Below are 17,844 nucleotides of genomic sequence, written 5' to 3' on the forward strand. Positions count from 1 at the left end.
TTAGTAAACTAACTCTTTAAGGCTGGACTACACCACAAATTTTGAACTGAAAACTATTTAATTTAGACTGAATTTAGATCTGAAATCAATTGAAAATCTGAACCGATTTTAAAACACTAGTTATTATAAACACCATATTTTTTTACAGAGAAAAACTAAGGCACAACTTTTTTTGAGCAATGTTGCTTGGGCACTTTCCCATTGAGAATGGGTAACATATTTCTATCTGGACACTTTAGATCAGTCTTGTGCCCTGTGCCTCTCACTTGGTTGCCCGTTGATGGCAACATTGATCAAAAAGTTGCCCCGAGTATCATCAATCTAAAGTACTGAGAATCACATGCCACAAAGTACTGAGAATCACAAGCCACAAAACATGTGCCTTGTTGCTAGGAGACAAAAAAAAAACAAAGCTAAAAAACCTTAGATTAGAGACACACTAGGCAATTTTCTATTAAATTGATCAATGCAAGCCTTTATGTAATTCTATTATCACAGATCTCTTGCATAAGGTCAATGCTTGGTATCAGTAACATTAATAAAAAGTGAAATCTAACAGACATCTGCTTGGTCTTGAAAGTCTCAAGGGCAGACTCTACTGATAGGTTTGTGCCTGCTCTGATGGCAGGTGAAGCACACCTTCATTCATTTTGCGAACTCATGACATACCCATGGCATGATTATACGCAGCTGCTACATATGAGATTGACATTAAAGAAATTAAAATAAAAAATTTAAATTCTAATAGAAAAATTGACTAGCATCATTTGACAAGAAACTGTATTGTAAAGACAACTCAATTGTTTTAAAGAATGTGCTCTTTAAAAAAATAATTAAATCATTCAATACTAGATTAGAATGTAAAGACTCAGAATCAGACAAGAATATCAATGTCATTTACAAAATCCCCTAAACAATAAATGACAGGGAAGCAGATGGGGAAATCACACTGTTGTTTTCCTATCAGATGAGGAATTGTCTCTGGTTCAGTGGAAAGATGTGACACTTTTTTAAATTTCTTTAAATGTCATAACAGTATGAAATGTACATTGCACTTCTGCCAGGGTTATTTAGAGGAGGAAGAGGTTTTATTCTGTTACTGATTATTTTGATACTTGAGGTTTATTACAAGAGACAAACTCATAGGTTAGGTTAATCCGCCTTGGTTATTTATTTAGAATGCTGAAATAAATAGCAGAACTTTGGTGACGAACTTGGTTGGCAAAAAGTACATCAAACTGTACCTTGATAGTTCAAAAGGCCCCTTTGAGCTCTCTGCTATGAGAAACAAATGTGAAACCTAAATTGATTCTGGGTTACATACTAAAATGTCTGTGTTTTGTTTTTTTTATGCATTTTCAGTTTCATACAGTAGATCCTGAAAGCCCCTTAATTTACCTCATTTTATTTCAAACATATATGGAACATAATCTCTTATGTAATATTGCAGCTGCTTTGAACAAAGCCTCAGGCCTTTTCAGCAAGCAGTGACAGTCAGTTATGAATCAATCAGATTCTCACTGGGCCCTACAGCAGTTTCTAGAGAGATATGGTCATGTGTTAAGATTTGATCTGTCAAGGTTAATATAGGCCAAGGATAAATATTTCCCAATTATCATTAACATGACATCTTCATAATCTGACACAAAAGAATATTACTATCTCGTAACTACACTAGCAGAAGCATCATAGAGTGGCTTACAATGTTAACTGCAAGTGTGATACTGTAATGTAACAATTTAATAAATTAATATTGAGAAACATGCTTTAGATACAATATTGCCAGTTAATTTGTTTTTGCTCCCCCAATGAACATAATTCCAAAAAATGACAGTCAAGTCATTGCTAATTAAGCGAATCATTGTTTGAATAGGTTGAATGAATGATTCAATGACTCACTCATTAAGACACATGTTGTGTCCCAATTTGCATACTATCTGTCCTATAGTATTCAAAATTTAAATTAGTGTATCCCAAAGCGTAGTATGTTGAAATAAGTACCCCAAAGGTACCCGGATGGTTTACTATTTCTGGTGGAAATTTGAAGTGCAGATCCATGCACACTATAATGTCTAATATTGCTGGAGACAGGATGCATGTAAATAAGCAACTAAGCAATAGAACTGTCCATTAAAGATGTAATTATAACAAAGTAGTGCGTCCCAAACCTTATTCTGCTACACTCTCAAAAGCATGTTCTTCTTCTTATTCACAAAAAGAGCACATACTTTTAGGGCATAATACAAGTAGGTGAATTGGAATGCTTTGAAAGAATAGGTTAAGTGACTGATTCAATGACTCACTAAAGACAGTCTGTTCTTGAATGAATCAGTGATTTGAACGAATCATTCGAATGAATGACTCATTCATGACCTATTGTCGCCACCTACTGGCATATTGATGTTAACCTGCAGAAAGAGTTATTGAAAAATCCCACTAATGTACAGTGAAAAAACCTAGTGCTGCTGGACTGCATGCTACTAGCATACACTACTACTCTCTTCATGAAAATGTCTTTGATGTCTTTAAGAAATATTAGTAGTAGGCCTACAAATAGTATTTCAGCAGTAAGTAATAATAAGTAATTCAGTCCAATCAACACTTATGGAACGCCTCTCTGCCATTCAGCTTCAAGTACAAATTGTTAAATATATAGAGACAAACACACTACCTGTCTACAAACCTGTCTACTCATGTTCTACGCCATGCCACAGGTACTACAGTGTTTTAACTTTCATTTTTCTTTCGAGGGTTTGAGCTTGAGTAGCGTAATGTTGCTATGTTTACTTTCTCAAGGTAGGTTGCTGTGGGTAAACAAACAGCCATGATGAACAACCTTATCACTTTCTCATGGGAAACATATTCTGACTTGTTTTCAGGACAGTTAAATACATCTGCCACCGGCAAACAGGAAGATGAGGTGAAGAGTACTTATCAAATGCAAAATCATCTTGTGAAACAATTAACTCTTTCTTTCTGTATTTGATCATGTTTACCGCTCTTTTGTTTATAAGAGGTGACATAACATTCTGTATTTCTCTCAAACACTCATATGTGCAACACACACATGCGCACAAAACACAAAAGTGCTCTCTTGGGTCATTATTGTGCTGATAGTTTAGTTTCCCCATTGTCATTGTCAAACATATTCATACATACTGAGAGGGACATGCATAGAGCTTTCCTGAGAAGACCACTGTGCTGAGGCAGCCGAAAACTGCTTAATGGTGATGAACAAAGAGCAGTCACCAGCATCACCAGGTCTCTGTCACAATTGTCCTAAAAACAAAGAGGCTGCTTTCCAGAAGGCCAGGCCACCATAAAGAGGCATGCGCTCTTAGCTGTTGCTGTTTAGTTGAGGGGAGGTCAGTGGACATTTACGCTTGCATTGTGATCATGTCTATGGACTGATAGTGGCCTGTCACTTAAAAAGCATCAGGACAGGAATGCCTCTGCCACGACGTCGATCCTCCTTCCTGGGCCAGGCTCCTTCCGAGCGCCCCGGCGGTGTGGGCCGCATGAGTGCAGGAGGCACCTCTGCACCTCGGGGAGTGTTTGTAGGCATGGCTCCCACCGGAGGAACAAGCAGCCTAGGTACACGCGTGTCCCGCAGAGCTCTGGGCATCAGCAGTGTGTTTATGCATTGCCTTAGAAGCAGCAGTATTCCTGTGGTGACTCAGCCTGGAGATCGAGGCCACCAGTTTGGCTTCGAGAGCCTCAATACGTGCCTCCTGGAGTACCGTGATAAAGTTCACGCTCTGGAGCAACTCAACCAACAGCTGGAGGAACAGATCAGACACTGGTTGGATCGTAAAGCCGTCAGCGCCGGGACATATACTGGCCTCAAACAAGACTGGGAGGATGTTTATATGCAGGTAGGAGGATGTTTGACAGGGTAGGATTTAATAAATTAATTTAACAAACGGAATATATCTTCAATTTAGTTTTCTTTTCTTATCCCATTTGCACGTTTTTTTTATTTTTATTAGTAAGATTTATGGTTTAATATAGATATATAGAGAGAGAGAAGAGAGAGAGAGAGAGAGAGAGAGAGAGAGAGAGAGAGAGAGTTCAGATGCAAATGCCTCTAAATGCCGTCTGAAATTTTCTTCTGAAATGATCATTTTTATCAGGCCCCTATATTTATGTTCAGTTATTTCACTTTAATTGCATATAAAAGGACCTACAGTATACACTGCCATTAGAGTAAAATTACTGAACCTAAACATAGCAGCCTGATAAAAAAATTCTCATTTTAGATGAAAATTTCAGATGGCACTTAGAGGCTTTTGCATCTGAACTCTTCATATATATATATATATATATATATATATACACACACATACAGACGGACGGACGGACGGACGGACGGACGGACGGACGGACGGACGGACGGACGGACGGACAGACAGACAGACAGACAGACAGACAGACAGACAGACAGACATTAGATAGATAGATAGATAGATAGATAGATAGATAGATAGATAGATAGATAGATAGATAGATAGATAGATAGATAGATAGATTTGAAATAAAAAAGATACTCACATTTTCCAGTGTACAAGCTAACGTATTTCTGCTGTCTCTCAGGTCACTGAGGCTATCCTGGCCAATGCTCGAATTATGCTTCAGACCGAGAATGTTCAAGCCAATGCAGAAGACTTTAAAGACAGGTGTGAGGGTGATTAAAACAGAGCAACAGATTGTCATCATATCACTAGCTTTTATCTGCATCAGATTGGTCAATAGTGTGTTTCTATGCATAATTGTGTAGGTATGAGAATGAGCAGCCATTCCGTAAAGCGATGGAAGAGGAAATTAGCTCTCTGTACAAAGTCATTGATGACGCAAACCTGACCAGGATGGACCTAGAGAATGAGATTGAGAGTATGAAGAATGAGCTGATGAATCTGGAGCAAAATCACATTGAGGTGAGATAAGACCAGCTCATCAATAGAACTCTATTCGTGATGGAGATGTTTCAGTGGTAAATTAACATCATCTTTTGCTCTTCTTCAGGATGTTAGAGCACTCTATAAGCAGATATCCGGCCATGAGGTTGATGAGCCAGATACTCCCACTGAGACCAGCCTGGACCAGATTCTAGATTTTATCCGCTCCCACTGGGAAAAGGTCATTGAGAAGAACCGTGCTGAGACCGATGCCTACCTTGAACGCAAGGTAATCCGTAGAGCATAAGCCCTTAAGAGTTATTTAATAGGAAATAGACTATCTTATCACACAGTGCTCTGCAATACTTGACTCTGAATGTGTCATTATGTGGCCAAATAATTTTACAGACCAACAAACTGTATAATTGACTGTTTTCATTCTGTAGTTTCTTTCATCTCACATAAATACTTTGAAAACACTTAAAGGTCATTTAATGCATTATCAGGAACTAACAGTTAACTAATACAGATTTCCATAACCTATTAATCTTTTTCTTGAACACCAAATCCACATATTAGATTGATTTCTGATGGATCATGTGACACTGAAGACTGGAATAATGACAGCTGAAAATCCAGTTTTCACCATCAAGAATAAATAACATTTTAAAATACATGAAAATAAAAAACTGTTACCTTTAATAACAAAATTTCACAATAATTATGTTTTATATTGTAATTATATTTCTATATTGTATATTTGTGAATATGCAGCAAGCTGACAGTGTGAACAGTAAGCTGAGTCGAGAGGAAGAGGAGTTTGAGAGTCTGAAGACTGAGTGCAATGATGCTGGGTGCAAGATTCAGAGTCTGCAGGCCAAAACCGAATCTATTAGAGCTCTGGTAGGACAACCTTCTCAAAGCAAAGATCATAAAGCACAACAGTGTATACACAACAATACCCTAGACTGAACTATGCATGATCCCTACAGAAACGAGGCCTGGAGAATGCCCTCAATGATGCCAAGCACTGGCATGACATTGAGCTCCAAAATTTGGGATCTGTTATCAGAAAGCAGGAGGCTGAGCTCAACGACGTCCGCGGGGACATCGAGCAGCAGCGCCGTGACTATGAAACCTTACTCAACAACAAGATGAAGCTGAAGATGGAGATCAGAACATATCATGGAATTCTGGATGGAGAGGAAAGCAGATTCCACTCTTCAACGTAAGGCTCATTTTCAACCTGCTTACTACAGGGGAACTCCAGCTTCTTCCTCGTCCCTCAAAAGTCTTAAATTCTTAGAAACCCTCCCTAGTTTCAGTTTCTGTGATCCCAGACTGATCTCTCAGATCATCACAATGTTCTTCTATACTGCAGGTTACCCGGTGGTTCTTCAGTCCCTGAGGGACGAACTGATCCCACACCTTCCACATCTGGACCACAAAGCAGTCCACAGACTGAAGGTACTGTTTCCATCTACAGACTATAGTTCTCAAATGATCCGATTGTATTGTGAATAATAGGCTTAACATTAACAATGAAGATTAAACATGCTTTGATGTCTTCCATCAGGTTCTAATGCTCCTGGTGCTCCAGAAGAAAGCAAGCTGGAATGATATATTTGATTAATCTGCAAAAAGCTTGATTTTCATTTGTTTCTCCTCACTCAATTTACACCATCTATAGACTACTACATGATAACTGAGCAGGTTAGAAATAAATAAAAATATATGGCAAAAACTGAAGATGCATATTGACCATTTATTTTATATACAAAGACTCTCTAGTTTGTTTCACTGACACTAGCCTCTATGATTCCATATTCTTATCCCGTGTGCCTATATCCTATTTTACTCCCACGGGTAGCAAAGCCATAAATGATAGAGTGGGAAATACGAATAATTGACTATGGTCAAAACTGAAGCTCCTTAACACAATAATAACACCTTGCGGTTATAATGACACGTCTATGAAACAGCCACTTAGACATCACTTCAAATCCATGTTATCATTCTGAACTATCATTTCTTTGTTCAGGAAATCCTCAAATAACAATTTTACTGCATGCATGAGAAAAAAAGCTCAAAGCTATAACAAAAGTCAATAGGTGACTGACATTTCCAGCACAAATACATAACCATATTTTTAAAGAAAAACAGTCCTGCATTTATTCAAATTTTACTGAAAATGTATTTAATATTTCATAAAAAAAAAGTGCAGTCATGCAACATTTTAAGAAGTGACAGTCTAGAACAGTATACTAAAATGTAGTTGCATAAACAGATTAAAAAATATTTCCAACAGAAACTAAACGATATTCATATTTAGGGTTATTCATTCAGCAGATACATCAGATTTCATTTCTCTGGTCTTGTTGGGTCTCCAATGACAGAGAAGCATCCAGCACAGTAACGGGCCGGTTTCTTTGTGCTAGCAGAATTGGCTCTTTTCAGACGAAATCCAAGACTGCTGGCCCTCATGTCCTACGAACATCAGCATATCTTAATATTCCACATACAAACAAATAAGTCTGATTATGTCACATCATAAAGACTCTTCTCACCTGTGAGTTTCCTAGTGTTACACTTTCTGACGGCTGTGGATCTGATGGTTGGATCAGTACAGGTGTCTGTAAGATGAAAAACAAATGCATTACATCAGTTAGAGTTAGTATTTTCAACACCAGACAGTTCTAATTATACATTTAGTTTTTTCTAAAATAAAAAAAAAGGGTCTTATACCTTTTGAAGTGGCTCCATAGGAAAAGCAGCCGAGAAGTTCAGCACAGAGATGAGCAGCAACAGCAGCAGGGCTGTTTTCATGTTCCCAGTCATCTTCAGTCTCATACTAACCATGAACAGACAAACGCCTGTTCAATTAAAACACCACTCAAAGGGTGGGACCCAAAGCTGTTGTGCGTCACAGAGAAAATTACAGCACAGGGCAGCATTGTGTCCTTAAAATCGATGTTTATTAAAGACATTTAGAAATGACGTGAAAAAGAATATTTTAGTCCCACACAAAAGATCTCAGTTAATGCTGTTCCTTCGGGTTTAATGGAAATGGTAACAGGGCTGCAGACTCTATACTTGTCCCTGTTGAGCTCTCCCATCTCAAACGGAGGTAGCCGAGGAATATATTCAAACAAAGAGATGTGATATAAGATTTCTGTAAAACGTAAACTTGATTCTCATTTATGTGACAAACATGTGCAATACTATAAAAAGAGGAAAAAATACAGCTAACAATAAATTAAAAGTAGAAATACTGCATCACAATTGAAAGTTAATACAAAATAAAACAATATAATCAGCAGAGAAATGCAGTATTGGTAATATGAGAAGAAAAATATAAACCGTGTTAAAAATTCACAGTCAGTAATCCTAATTTCAGATGTGTTATTTGAAATTAAAAGCATCGAGTTGAAAATGTATACGTCTATACAATCATAAAACATAATTTGGATATTTTTTGCACAAAACATGAGGGAATTTTCCATTTAAATCTTCAACACTCATAGTTCAATAAGAGGATGTTAAGCCACTATAGTGAATAATCCTGAAAGCACATATCTGACAAGAGTCCTACGTCAGTTTCACTCTCCCTGGTATGTGTGCTGGTTCTCAAAAACACAAAGGACAAGATATGGGATTGGATGGGTGCCCCACAACCCATCCATTCAGGATACAGAGCTGGTGATTGGTCATCCCCAAATTGAAAAAAGATTGACGTTTTCTTTCAAATTTAGGAGAATTCAAGTCAAAGTGGTGAAATCAAAATACACTCCCGTGTAAAGTGTAAATTCATGGCACATCTAGCAGATGTTTTGCACAGACACATAAGAGGTCAGTTGCTCACATTATATTTCCATTAATATCCCAAATAAAATACGATTAGTACTTCTAAGAAATATTCTTGATAAAATGTAATTAAAAAGTTTGTCCTTATTAATCATACCTTCTTGATTATACTCTCCCAATTATGGCATGGGTTAACAGTGGTTAACTTTCACCTGTCTAGAAATCTAAACTGGCTTCCAGTTTAGAGGAATAAAATTACAAATTTACATGTATATATGATTATATTCCCAACAACTGACGCTTTAATGGGCCTACAATACACACTATCTGATAACAGTGCAAATGTGTGCTATTTAGCAGATGTGTGCCCCATTTCCTGTAAATGTTTTCAAAGTATGTATGAATTCTACATTTGGTTGTCAAAACAAAACCAAAAAACAGGATTACATCACCATTAAAGGTGTACTGGCATATTTGCTTTAGGCTTTCAAAACAAAAGCCTGAATAATAGTACCTCTGATACAAACATGTGAACCAAGGGTCATGAATGCACTTTTGTTAGACCACACAGTATAAAAACCTGTTTTTTTTAATAAATAATTAAAATGTCCTTATGAGCTGAGGGAGACTGTGGCGTTAAGCAGGCTGTAAGGGTATACAGCCCACCCCTACCCCACCTTCATGGCAAACCATCGGTGCCATAAAAGTCCAATGGTTCATTTCTGGGTCATACATTTCCATAGAGCTGAGATTGGACTGTCCATCATAACCTCCCACTGCATAGAGTCGACCACAATTGGCCACTAGAGAAATGCGGCTACGTCGAGTGTTCATGGCCACTAAGTGGCTCCACTGATCTGCTACGGAGCTGTACACTTCTGCTCCACTGAGGAACGCAGAGCCGTCATAACCTCCTGCCACATACAGACTGCTGCCCAAGGCTGCAGCGCCGTGCCGACAGCGCTTGTTTATCATGGGAGCAACAGGATGCCATAATGCTGAATTATGGTTGTAGTACTCCACCTAGTGACAGAAACATAAAACAACAAGGCAATTTTTATCAAGGCCTATACAATTTCACAATGTTATATTGTAGAATTTTGTAACATATTCTGAAAAGATCAGAAAATACAACTGTGCAAATTGCATCCTGTAAATTGAATAATGTTTACTTACCGTGTTGAAGATCTGTAGACCATCATGACCACCTGAGACATATATTCTGCCTTCAAATACAGTAACACCAGCAGCACTGCGGCTTGCGCTCATTTCTGTAACTATCGTCCATCTGGTAACAAACACACATAAACACATGAAATCAGACGCATTCTGACTCCAAAGAAAGCTCAATGACTGTTGAGACAGAAAATAAATGCAAAAGATTAAGAGAAAAAATTAAGGAAAAAAAAGAGAAAATTTTAATTTTGCAAACAGAAATAAATAATTGCAAAAATCAATGACAGTTGTAAAAGAAGCTTATGAACTTTGATTCTATTTTATCTCTGCAACACATATTTTCCATGCTCACACCTACTAATTCATTTGCAACGCTCCATTTATTTTGCGTTTCAGTCAATCATAACCAGTTAATGACGTGGCTTCGTGGGGGGCATGCCCAGGCCCGCTGAACACGCCCCAGTTTCTTGACTCCGCCGCCCCCCTCGTCAAAACAGTGCCATGAAGTGAAACGCACAGAAAAGTGAAGCGCAAAGGGAAGACGGTATCACGAGCTCACGCTTGACTGAAACGCAAAATAAATGGAGCGTTGCAAATGAATTAGTAGGTGTGAGCATGGAAAATATGTGTTGCAGAGATAAAATAGAATCAAAGTTCATAAGCTTCTTTTACAATTGATGTTTGCAATGAATTATATCTTAATTTTTGCCATTTTTTATTTCTGTTTGCAAACCTCTTTATTTTTATTTTGAAACCTTTATTTTTGTTTCCAAAACAATATTTTTTTTGCTCAATGCTTTATTTTTCTTTTGCAAAATTTTATCCTTTTGCATATATATGTGGCATTAAATTGACTCCATAATTTTCAATACCAAAACCAATCTGCTATTGAACACATCTTTACTTAAAACATAAAATATCAATATATTAATAAATTAAATGAAGAAAATACATACATTAATTTTACACATCTCTTTAATTAAAACATAGCATAAGAATGGTATATAATAAGAATATAACTCCAAGTAGTAAGTTAGTAATAAAATTAGGAATGGAAAAACATTGTTAGCAAAGGAATAAATAATAATAACAGCATTATTATTTGACAGACAGTAGCAGGCTTTTAAGGCTGCATTTACATTTTGTATCTGCTCAAATATTGAAGACTGCATGAAACAACTTTTTGAATTAAATATAGTTTGGCCATGATTAAATAAGCATTTAATTATAGTATCGCTTGTGTAACAACAATTGCCAGGTTTTTGGCACCTTCTGCAGGCTAGAAAGTGTTTCCACATAATCATTGTTACATTACAAGTAACTATTTCAAATTCAAATGATTTGTACGATACTAATGTAAAAAAAAAAATAATAATAATAATAATAATAATAATAATAATATACATACATACATACATATATATATATATATATATATATATATATATATAAATAATGGTCTCTTTTACCATATAAAACAGCCTGATGGGCACACATACTATTACATTATGCATTTTAACGTGTATTATGTATGTTAGCATATGCTAAATATGTATAATTCAAAATAAAATTACATATTCTTGTTCCACATTGTTATATATATAACATATGTAAGTATATATAAGTTATATAGATAAGTTTTTCTTTGTTTTTTTAAACAAAATATTATACAATTTATGTAAGGTGACAGCCCTACATTAACCCTGAATTTTTCTTGAAGAATGTATGACTTACCTGTCAGTCTCTGAAGAATAGCACTCAACTGAATTTAGAGAAGATTTGCCATCATATCCACCACACACATATATATGCCCATCAACTACGACTGTTCCCACTGCACTAATGCAAAAAGAAGAGAAGAAAAACCAGAACCATCAGATATATATCACATGTACCTAAAACTCTTAGGAAAACCTTAAAAACTTATTCAGTTCTTTCTCACTGATCAATTAAACAGCTTTTCAAAGAAAATATATTTCCTTCATCTATTAAATATGACAATTTTAGGATTTCCTACCTGCGCTGAGTATTCATGCTTGCAACTTTGGTCCATGTGTCAGTTTCTGGGTTGTAAACTTCTACAGTTCTAAGCCGTGATTGACCGTCGTAACCACCAATGGCATAAAGCAGCCCATTCACGACAGCAACACCCACTCGACTGCGGGCTGTGCTCATAGGTTGGCATCGCTCCCAACAGTTTCCAATTGGATCAAATACTTCCACGACATTTAATGAGTCACCTGTGCATAAAATATTGACTCAACAAAACCTGATACTGACATGCTGCAGTAACTAGCACATGAGGTTTTTAAAAGGACAGTGTGAAGAAATAGATACCAGCACTATTGAGGCCCCCAACCGCATAGATTAAGCCAGCGATGGAGGTGCAACATCTCTGTCGGGTCTTGTAGGATGGGAGATGTGGCCTTCGCTCCGGCATCAGATGGTAATCTTTCGCCTCATCAACAAGGTCCCTGTTAGGAATAAAATTCAAATGCATTCCCAAAAATAATTAATCCCACATCCTTTCAAAAGTATTACTAAGAAATTTTAGTCATCTCTGAAATTTTTTATTATTATTATTACTATTATCTTGTTGAAAAACATGTTTTCTATAGATTTGGATAATCAAAAATCTGTCATTTTGGATGCGTTTTGCCAAAATTATGGGGCATAAATTATCTTAGAAAGAAATGTATCTTATCTAAGAAACTTGCCTGCATTTGTGGCAGCAGCGTACAAGCTCATCTTGTTGGACTCGGTCAGCAAGGAACTGAGGTCGACATAGAGGCAGACGGGTTTTAGACATTAACTCTGGTAACCATGACTCCCGGTCTTCACGTGAATGCTGTACCCAAGCAAGTACGGCCTCAAACACCTACAAACAACAAGATCAGGTTTTCTCTTTTATAGTGTCTCAAAAGAAAACACTCAAAACTATGACTATGAAAATGTGTGATGATCTACATCTATTCATTCAGCAACATCCTTTCTTGCCATTACAATGTGTCATTAAATGTCTCCAGAGACTCTGACCTGCTCCTCTGCTTGGACGTTGAGCTCATCACAGCCCACAAGCTCAAGCACCTCCTCCGGCCGAAGGGTCAGGAACTCCTCAGACATGGATACCTCCACAAAGTGCTGGTGAACGAAGCTGTTGGCTGCATCATAAAGCGTGGTGCACATCATAGTTTCTGCAAACTGCCGTACACCAAGGCAATTCTTTGGATGCAACCTGTAAATCAGGAGCAAGTCGGAACAATGGATCCTCTGTGTCTGTGAAATGAATCACTTTAATACCATAACCTGAGAGAGGCCTGTCATGGTTATTACATTATGGTCTGGGTATGCTTTTCCCAAAAGCAACTATGGTCGAAATTTCTGTCATTACCATTTAAGTTCAGTGGAACTTGCAGCAATAGTTGGCTAACAATGCTTTTGGGAAAAATGTTGAAAACAGTTGTGCTACTTAACATTTTTGTGGAAACAATGTTTTTCAAGATTCTTTGGCAAATTAAAAGTTTTTAAATTATTTGAATTCTAATAATTGTAATTACTGAATTAAACTTTTTTGTCTTTACAGTCACTTCTGATTAATTTAATGCATCCTTGCAGAGTAAAAATATTAATTTCTTTTGAACAAAAATAAATAAATTTAATGACCCATTAGTCTTCTGAAGAAATATTTTTTTAAACTTTACCTCTGTTGTAAAAAAGAGCAGCAGGCATCTTTGACATTTTGAAGCTGCAGGAAACTGGCCCCTATCAAGAGGGCCTGGACGTTTTGTTGGTCTATGGCTATGTGTCCATTGTAGGCAAAGTTTATTAGGGCTTCAAGTGCACTGTTTAGAGGCAAAACAGAGATGAAAACTTGTAAATGTACATTCACAAACAACAAAAAAAGAGCATGTCTAGAGTTCTTAATTGTCCCTCTGAGGTTTGTATCTTCACCTGGGGTCCATGCCCTGCATGACAATCTCATCCTGTTTGCATTCCACCATGTCATTGGTGAACATGGCATGAAAGTACGGAATAGAAGCAGCAAGGACTATTCGGTGAGCACTGAATTTGTGCTCTCCTACCTGCATAAACAGACAGATACACAAATACTGATCAGGAATCATCTCACATACATTGAATGTCCTGGTTCAATGTTGATGATTACGGAGTGCCATCAGTGCAATTTATCAAACAATATCAAGCAGCAAAACGAGCTGCTTTGTACAGCTAAATATAGCTGGACGTGGATGAGACTGGAAGCTAGACCCATTGAATTTACAAGTGGCTGCGCCCGCTCTCACAGGAAGAAACTGATGCATAATCCTCAGCATGATCTGTAGTATATGTCCCATAAGCCAGCTGTTAGTCAGCAAAGACATGCATACAGCAGGTCAAGTGAAAGAGATAAAGAGGATTACTCTCTGTGACCCACATAAAGGGCTGATGATGCAACAGTTAAAACACAGCAGCAGATCAGAGACTGAGCACAGCTTTCATTACCTGATGCTTCTCCTAATGCTGTTTTATACAGCAACATAATATTTATGCACATCACTCTAAAACAAGGAGGTTTCAGCAAACTACCTCTTTTTATTCTGGTATAGAAATCTATTCTGAAAATTTGCCCTATTGATCATTGTATATTGCATATTGTAAGTATGCAATATTTATATTGTATACACACACATAGATATATACACATGCATGTTTACATTTTTAATGCATACATTTTTTTTATATATTTTATATTCTGCATCTCTTTTCTTCTACATTTCTGTTCATGCAGAAATACTAATGAATGTATGTTCCTGCAATTACTGACGCATGCTTTATTTATGTGCTTTTGATAAATAAAGTTTAACTTAACTTAAAGTAGGCCTAATTTGGCCTGTTATAATGAACCTGAAGCAGTGGATTTCAACCAGGGAGCCGGGGCACACTAGAGGCTTCAGCACACTTCTAATGGGGTCACAAGTTTGCTTACAACAAGCTTTAAAATAAGCTAAAACGTCTAAAAATGTAGATGTGAACTGACATCACACTTCTTGTTTAAGTTTATTCCCTAAAAAATTTGGTCTTGGAAAACCTGTGTGAGGGAATTTTAAAAGTGCAATATCTAGACCTACAAAAAAATGTAACGGAAGTGTATTTTTTAATAGTTATATCAAGATGTAAAATATTGTATTGTGTAGAAATTGCTATTTGGGAGCTGTAAATTAGTTTTATCCCATTATCATGATTGACGAAAAACCGGAAAAGACATGTAAATTCACTGGTAATGAAGAACATTTGGTTCTTGAAACTTCTGGAACAACATCTTGTAATTTTTTGTAATTTTACCCATTCATAATTATTTCATTAACTTGCTCATTTAACACATTACCATTTCCTAGTTTCTGTAAATAAAGAAGTACCAGAAATATCTTTGGGTACATAGCCATCAAAATTTGTCTGGGACCCTTGGTGTCAAAAAGGTTGAGAACCACTGATGTAAAGAGCTTACAGTCACTCAGTATACAGATTGTAGTAATATTAATGTGTTTTCTGTATCTGAGTCTGACTGTTAAACAACTTACAAATATATTTTATATAGAACTGATAAACAAATAGCAGGCAATATTACTAAAAGCAACCTAATTCGACAATTTAAATAATTATGCAAAAAACAATCAAATAAACTTCAATGCCAGAGCTAGAAACTAAAATAAGTCAAGCAGCTCAAAGTATGTTGGCTGTTACAGGTGTTTCTATTAAACTCAGCCTGGCAATATAGTTAGTTAAACATTAAACATGAGGAAGTGACAACTTCTTAATAGACAATGGAAGGCGAATTTACAACCAAAGTCGTTTTAAAAAAATTCTACAAGTTAAAAACAAAATAATAGCATTTTCTCCTCCATGTTTTACTAGTTTATAATTTTCAGCTCATGTGCAGCTGATGAGGATGTTAGCTTGCACATGCTAACTAAATAACACTAGAATAACTCGCTTTACAACTGATACAAAATACACAAAAATCCATTTTAAGAGCTATCTGCAATGACACACATTAACAAACGACCTTACAAGCTTAAACATTACAGCTCTTCCCTCTGCTAACAGTCTAAGTTATACTGTACTGCTAACAGCCTCTCCCAATGCTGACTGCCCAGTGCTGCTTGGTTAGCATTTCACCAGCAAATTAACCCTAAAAAGAAAAGCACAGTACTTTTAGGGTAACGTCACAAAGTTTCCCTTGTCGTCGGATCTCCTCCATCACTGCATATCCACGAGCAGGCAAATCGGCGACAGAAAAATGCATCAAATCTTCTAATTCTTCAAAAATCGTGTCACCCATCGTCATTGATGGACTGGAAACGACACTTTTTGTCCAAACCGAGACGCCGTAGCTTGAGCTGGGTTACTGAGTGCCCTCCACCGGCGGTGTCAGTTCTCTATAATGCAGGGGTCATATGCAGCTCAAATCAGATTGAAATGGATGTACTGGTCATTCGTGTGATTCACATGCACATCATGGCTTAGGTTGAGTTGAGACTACAGACCCTCACAGAAACCCACGTGACAACAAGATACTGGCTACATATTTTTATTTTTTTTTGCTACATTCTTAATATACTAGGCTACTATTTTTGCCATATAAAGAGAGTTCAGCCTTTTTAGGACAATATTTTGCTAGTATAAAGCAAAGGACATGAGTTATAAAATGTTTGGACTATAGAATGGAGAGTTTTGTCAGTCACACAAGTATCTGATTTCTGTGTACATCCATTTAATTAGGCTATAAAAGTTTAGTTTAATGGACCACATTTTTGTCATTTTTATTCATTAAATAGCAATTCAAATGATATGTTCTTAATCTGGGTTTGTACTTTATTTTTATTTTCTGTCTAACTGATTGTATTTGCCAGCACTGATTCCTTAGACATCAGACAACTTTACCTGCCATTATGTTAAAATAACACTTCCATTTAAAAAAAATTATAGACTATATATGCCTATTCTTAACCCCTTTGCTGTCACCCCCCATTTTCAGCATGGAGACACAAATGACATATCCAAAATAAAAAGGAGTCTTTCTTACTAGATGCATAATCAACATATGTTCTCAAAGCTCAAATCAATAGAATGTTCTTAACATAAATCTGCTGTTTAACATGGTTTCGTCAGTATTTACTTTTAATAAAATTATTACATGAAATGTATCACTTAAGCTGTGGGTCCCCATTAACATAAATACTGAATATATATTAAAATAAATAAAAATGAATATAAATATGCTCATTCTCAGGCAAGGAACATGCAGAAAGCAGAGCAGATATTTCCACTGTCAGGTTGTCATGCTTTGCTAACCTTTGGAAAGAAAACATCACCTCCTGGAAAATCTTCTGTAAGCACTGATGGACTCCAGGACTATGTCACTCGGACTTGTGCCCTCACTGTGTTTTGTGTCAAAGCAATGCAGACGTTTGTGGCTCAGAAAACTGGTTGTGAAACAATCGAGTTGGTTGTCAATGACTCTTCTCAGGCTCTCCATACTGTAGTTTGTTCCATCACATCTCCAGAGCTGTATGGGACTAGTGTGGCTAGATGATTGTTTAATGATAGACATTTAAAGTTAATGAGTTGCAAGAACTAATCTTTATTGTTTTCTCTTAATTATTGTAAAATACTTCTTCTTGTTAGGGTGACAAAAACTACTGCTCGTACATGTTAACACACAACCAACACCAAGTACCAAGTACCCATGTTCAATAAGCATCTCAAACATTACTGTGTTTTATTATATTTATTTGTAACTACATGACTTTACCAGCAGGTGGCATAAAATATTAAAATATAAAACAACAGAAGACTGAATGTTCCTATGAATTCTATTTACACAAATAAATAGAGAACAGACAGTCATTCTGGCAGGCATGGGCTGGCAGGAAAATACGTTTTTCAGTTTTTCAGGTAAAAGAGCCGTTAC

The 17,844-nt window shown here is 36.6% G+C and overlaps 2 protein-coding genes across 2 annotated transcripts; one reads left to right on the forward strand and one right to left on the reverse strand.

Annotated features, from left to right (window-relative positions):
- The first annotated feature begins 882 nt into the window (after positions 1 to 882).
- Positions 883 to 6,642, forward strand: LOC306881183 (phakinin-like). The gene is made up of 8 exons (XM_079435130.1): positions 883 to 3,875; positions 4,594 to 4,676; positions 4,778 to 4,934; positions 5,023 to 5,184; positions 5,670 to 5,798; positions 5,888 to 6,123; positions 6,277 to 6,362; positions 6,472 to 6,642. The coding sequence occupies exons 1-8, from the start codon at positions 3,447 to 3,449 to the stop codon at positions 6,513 to 6,515; spliced, it is 1,326 nt and encodes a 441-aa protein (XP_079291256.1). The 5' UTR covers positions 883 to 3,446; the 3' UTR covers positions 6,516 to 6,642.
- Positions 6,643 to 7,851: 1,209 nt separating this feature from the next.
- LOC306881185 (kelch-like protein 18) lies at positions 7,852 to 16,252 on the reverse strand. The gene is made up of 10 exons (XM_079435133.1): positions 16,084 to 16,252; positions 13,827 to 13,957; positions 13,577 to 13,717; positions 12,912 to 13,110; positions 12,593 to 12,753; positions 12,213 to 12,349; positions 11,893 to 12,115; positions 11,610 to 11,714; positions 9,876 to 9,987; positions 7,852 to 9,722 (listed from the first exon to the last, which is right to left on the reverse strand). The coding sequence occupies exons 1-10, from the start codon at positions 16,216 to 16,218 to the stop codon at positions 9,336 to 9,338; spliced, it is 1,731 nt and encodes a 576-aa protein (XP_079291259.1). The 5' UTR covers positions 16,219 to 16,252; the 3' UTR covers positions 7,852 to 9,335.
- Between the last annotated feature and the right edge of the window lie 1,592 nt (positions 16,253 to 17,844).

The sequence above is a fragment of the Barbus barbus genome, assembly GCF_936440315.1.
Source record: "Barbus barbus genome assembly, chromosome: 15".
NCBI lineage: Eukaryota > Metazoa > Chordata > Actinopteri > Cypriniformes > Cyprinidae > Barbus > Barbus barbus.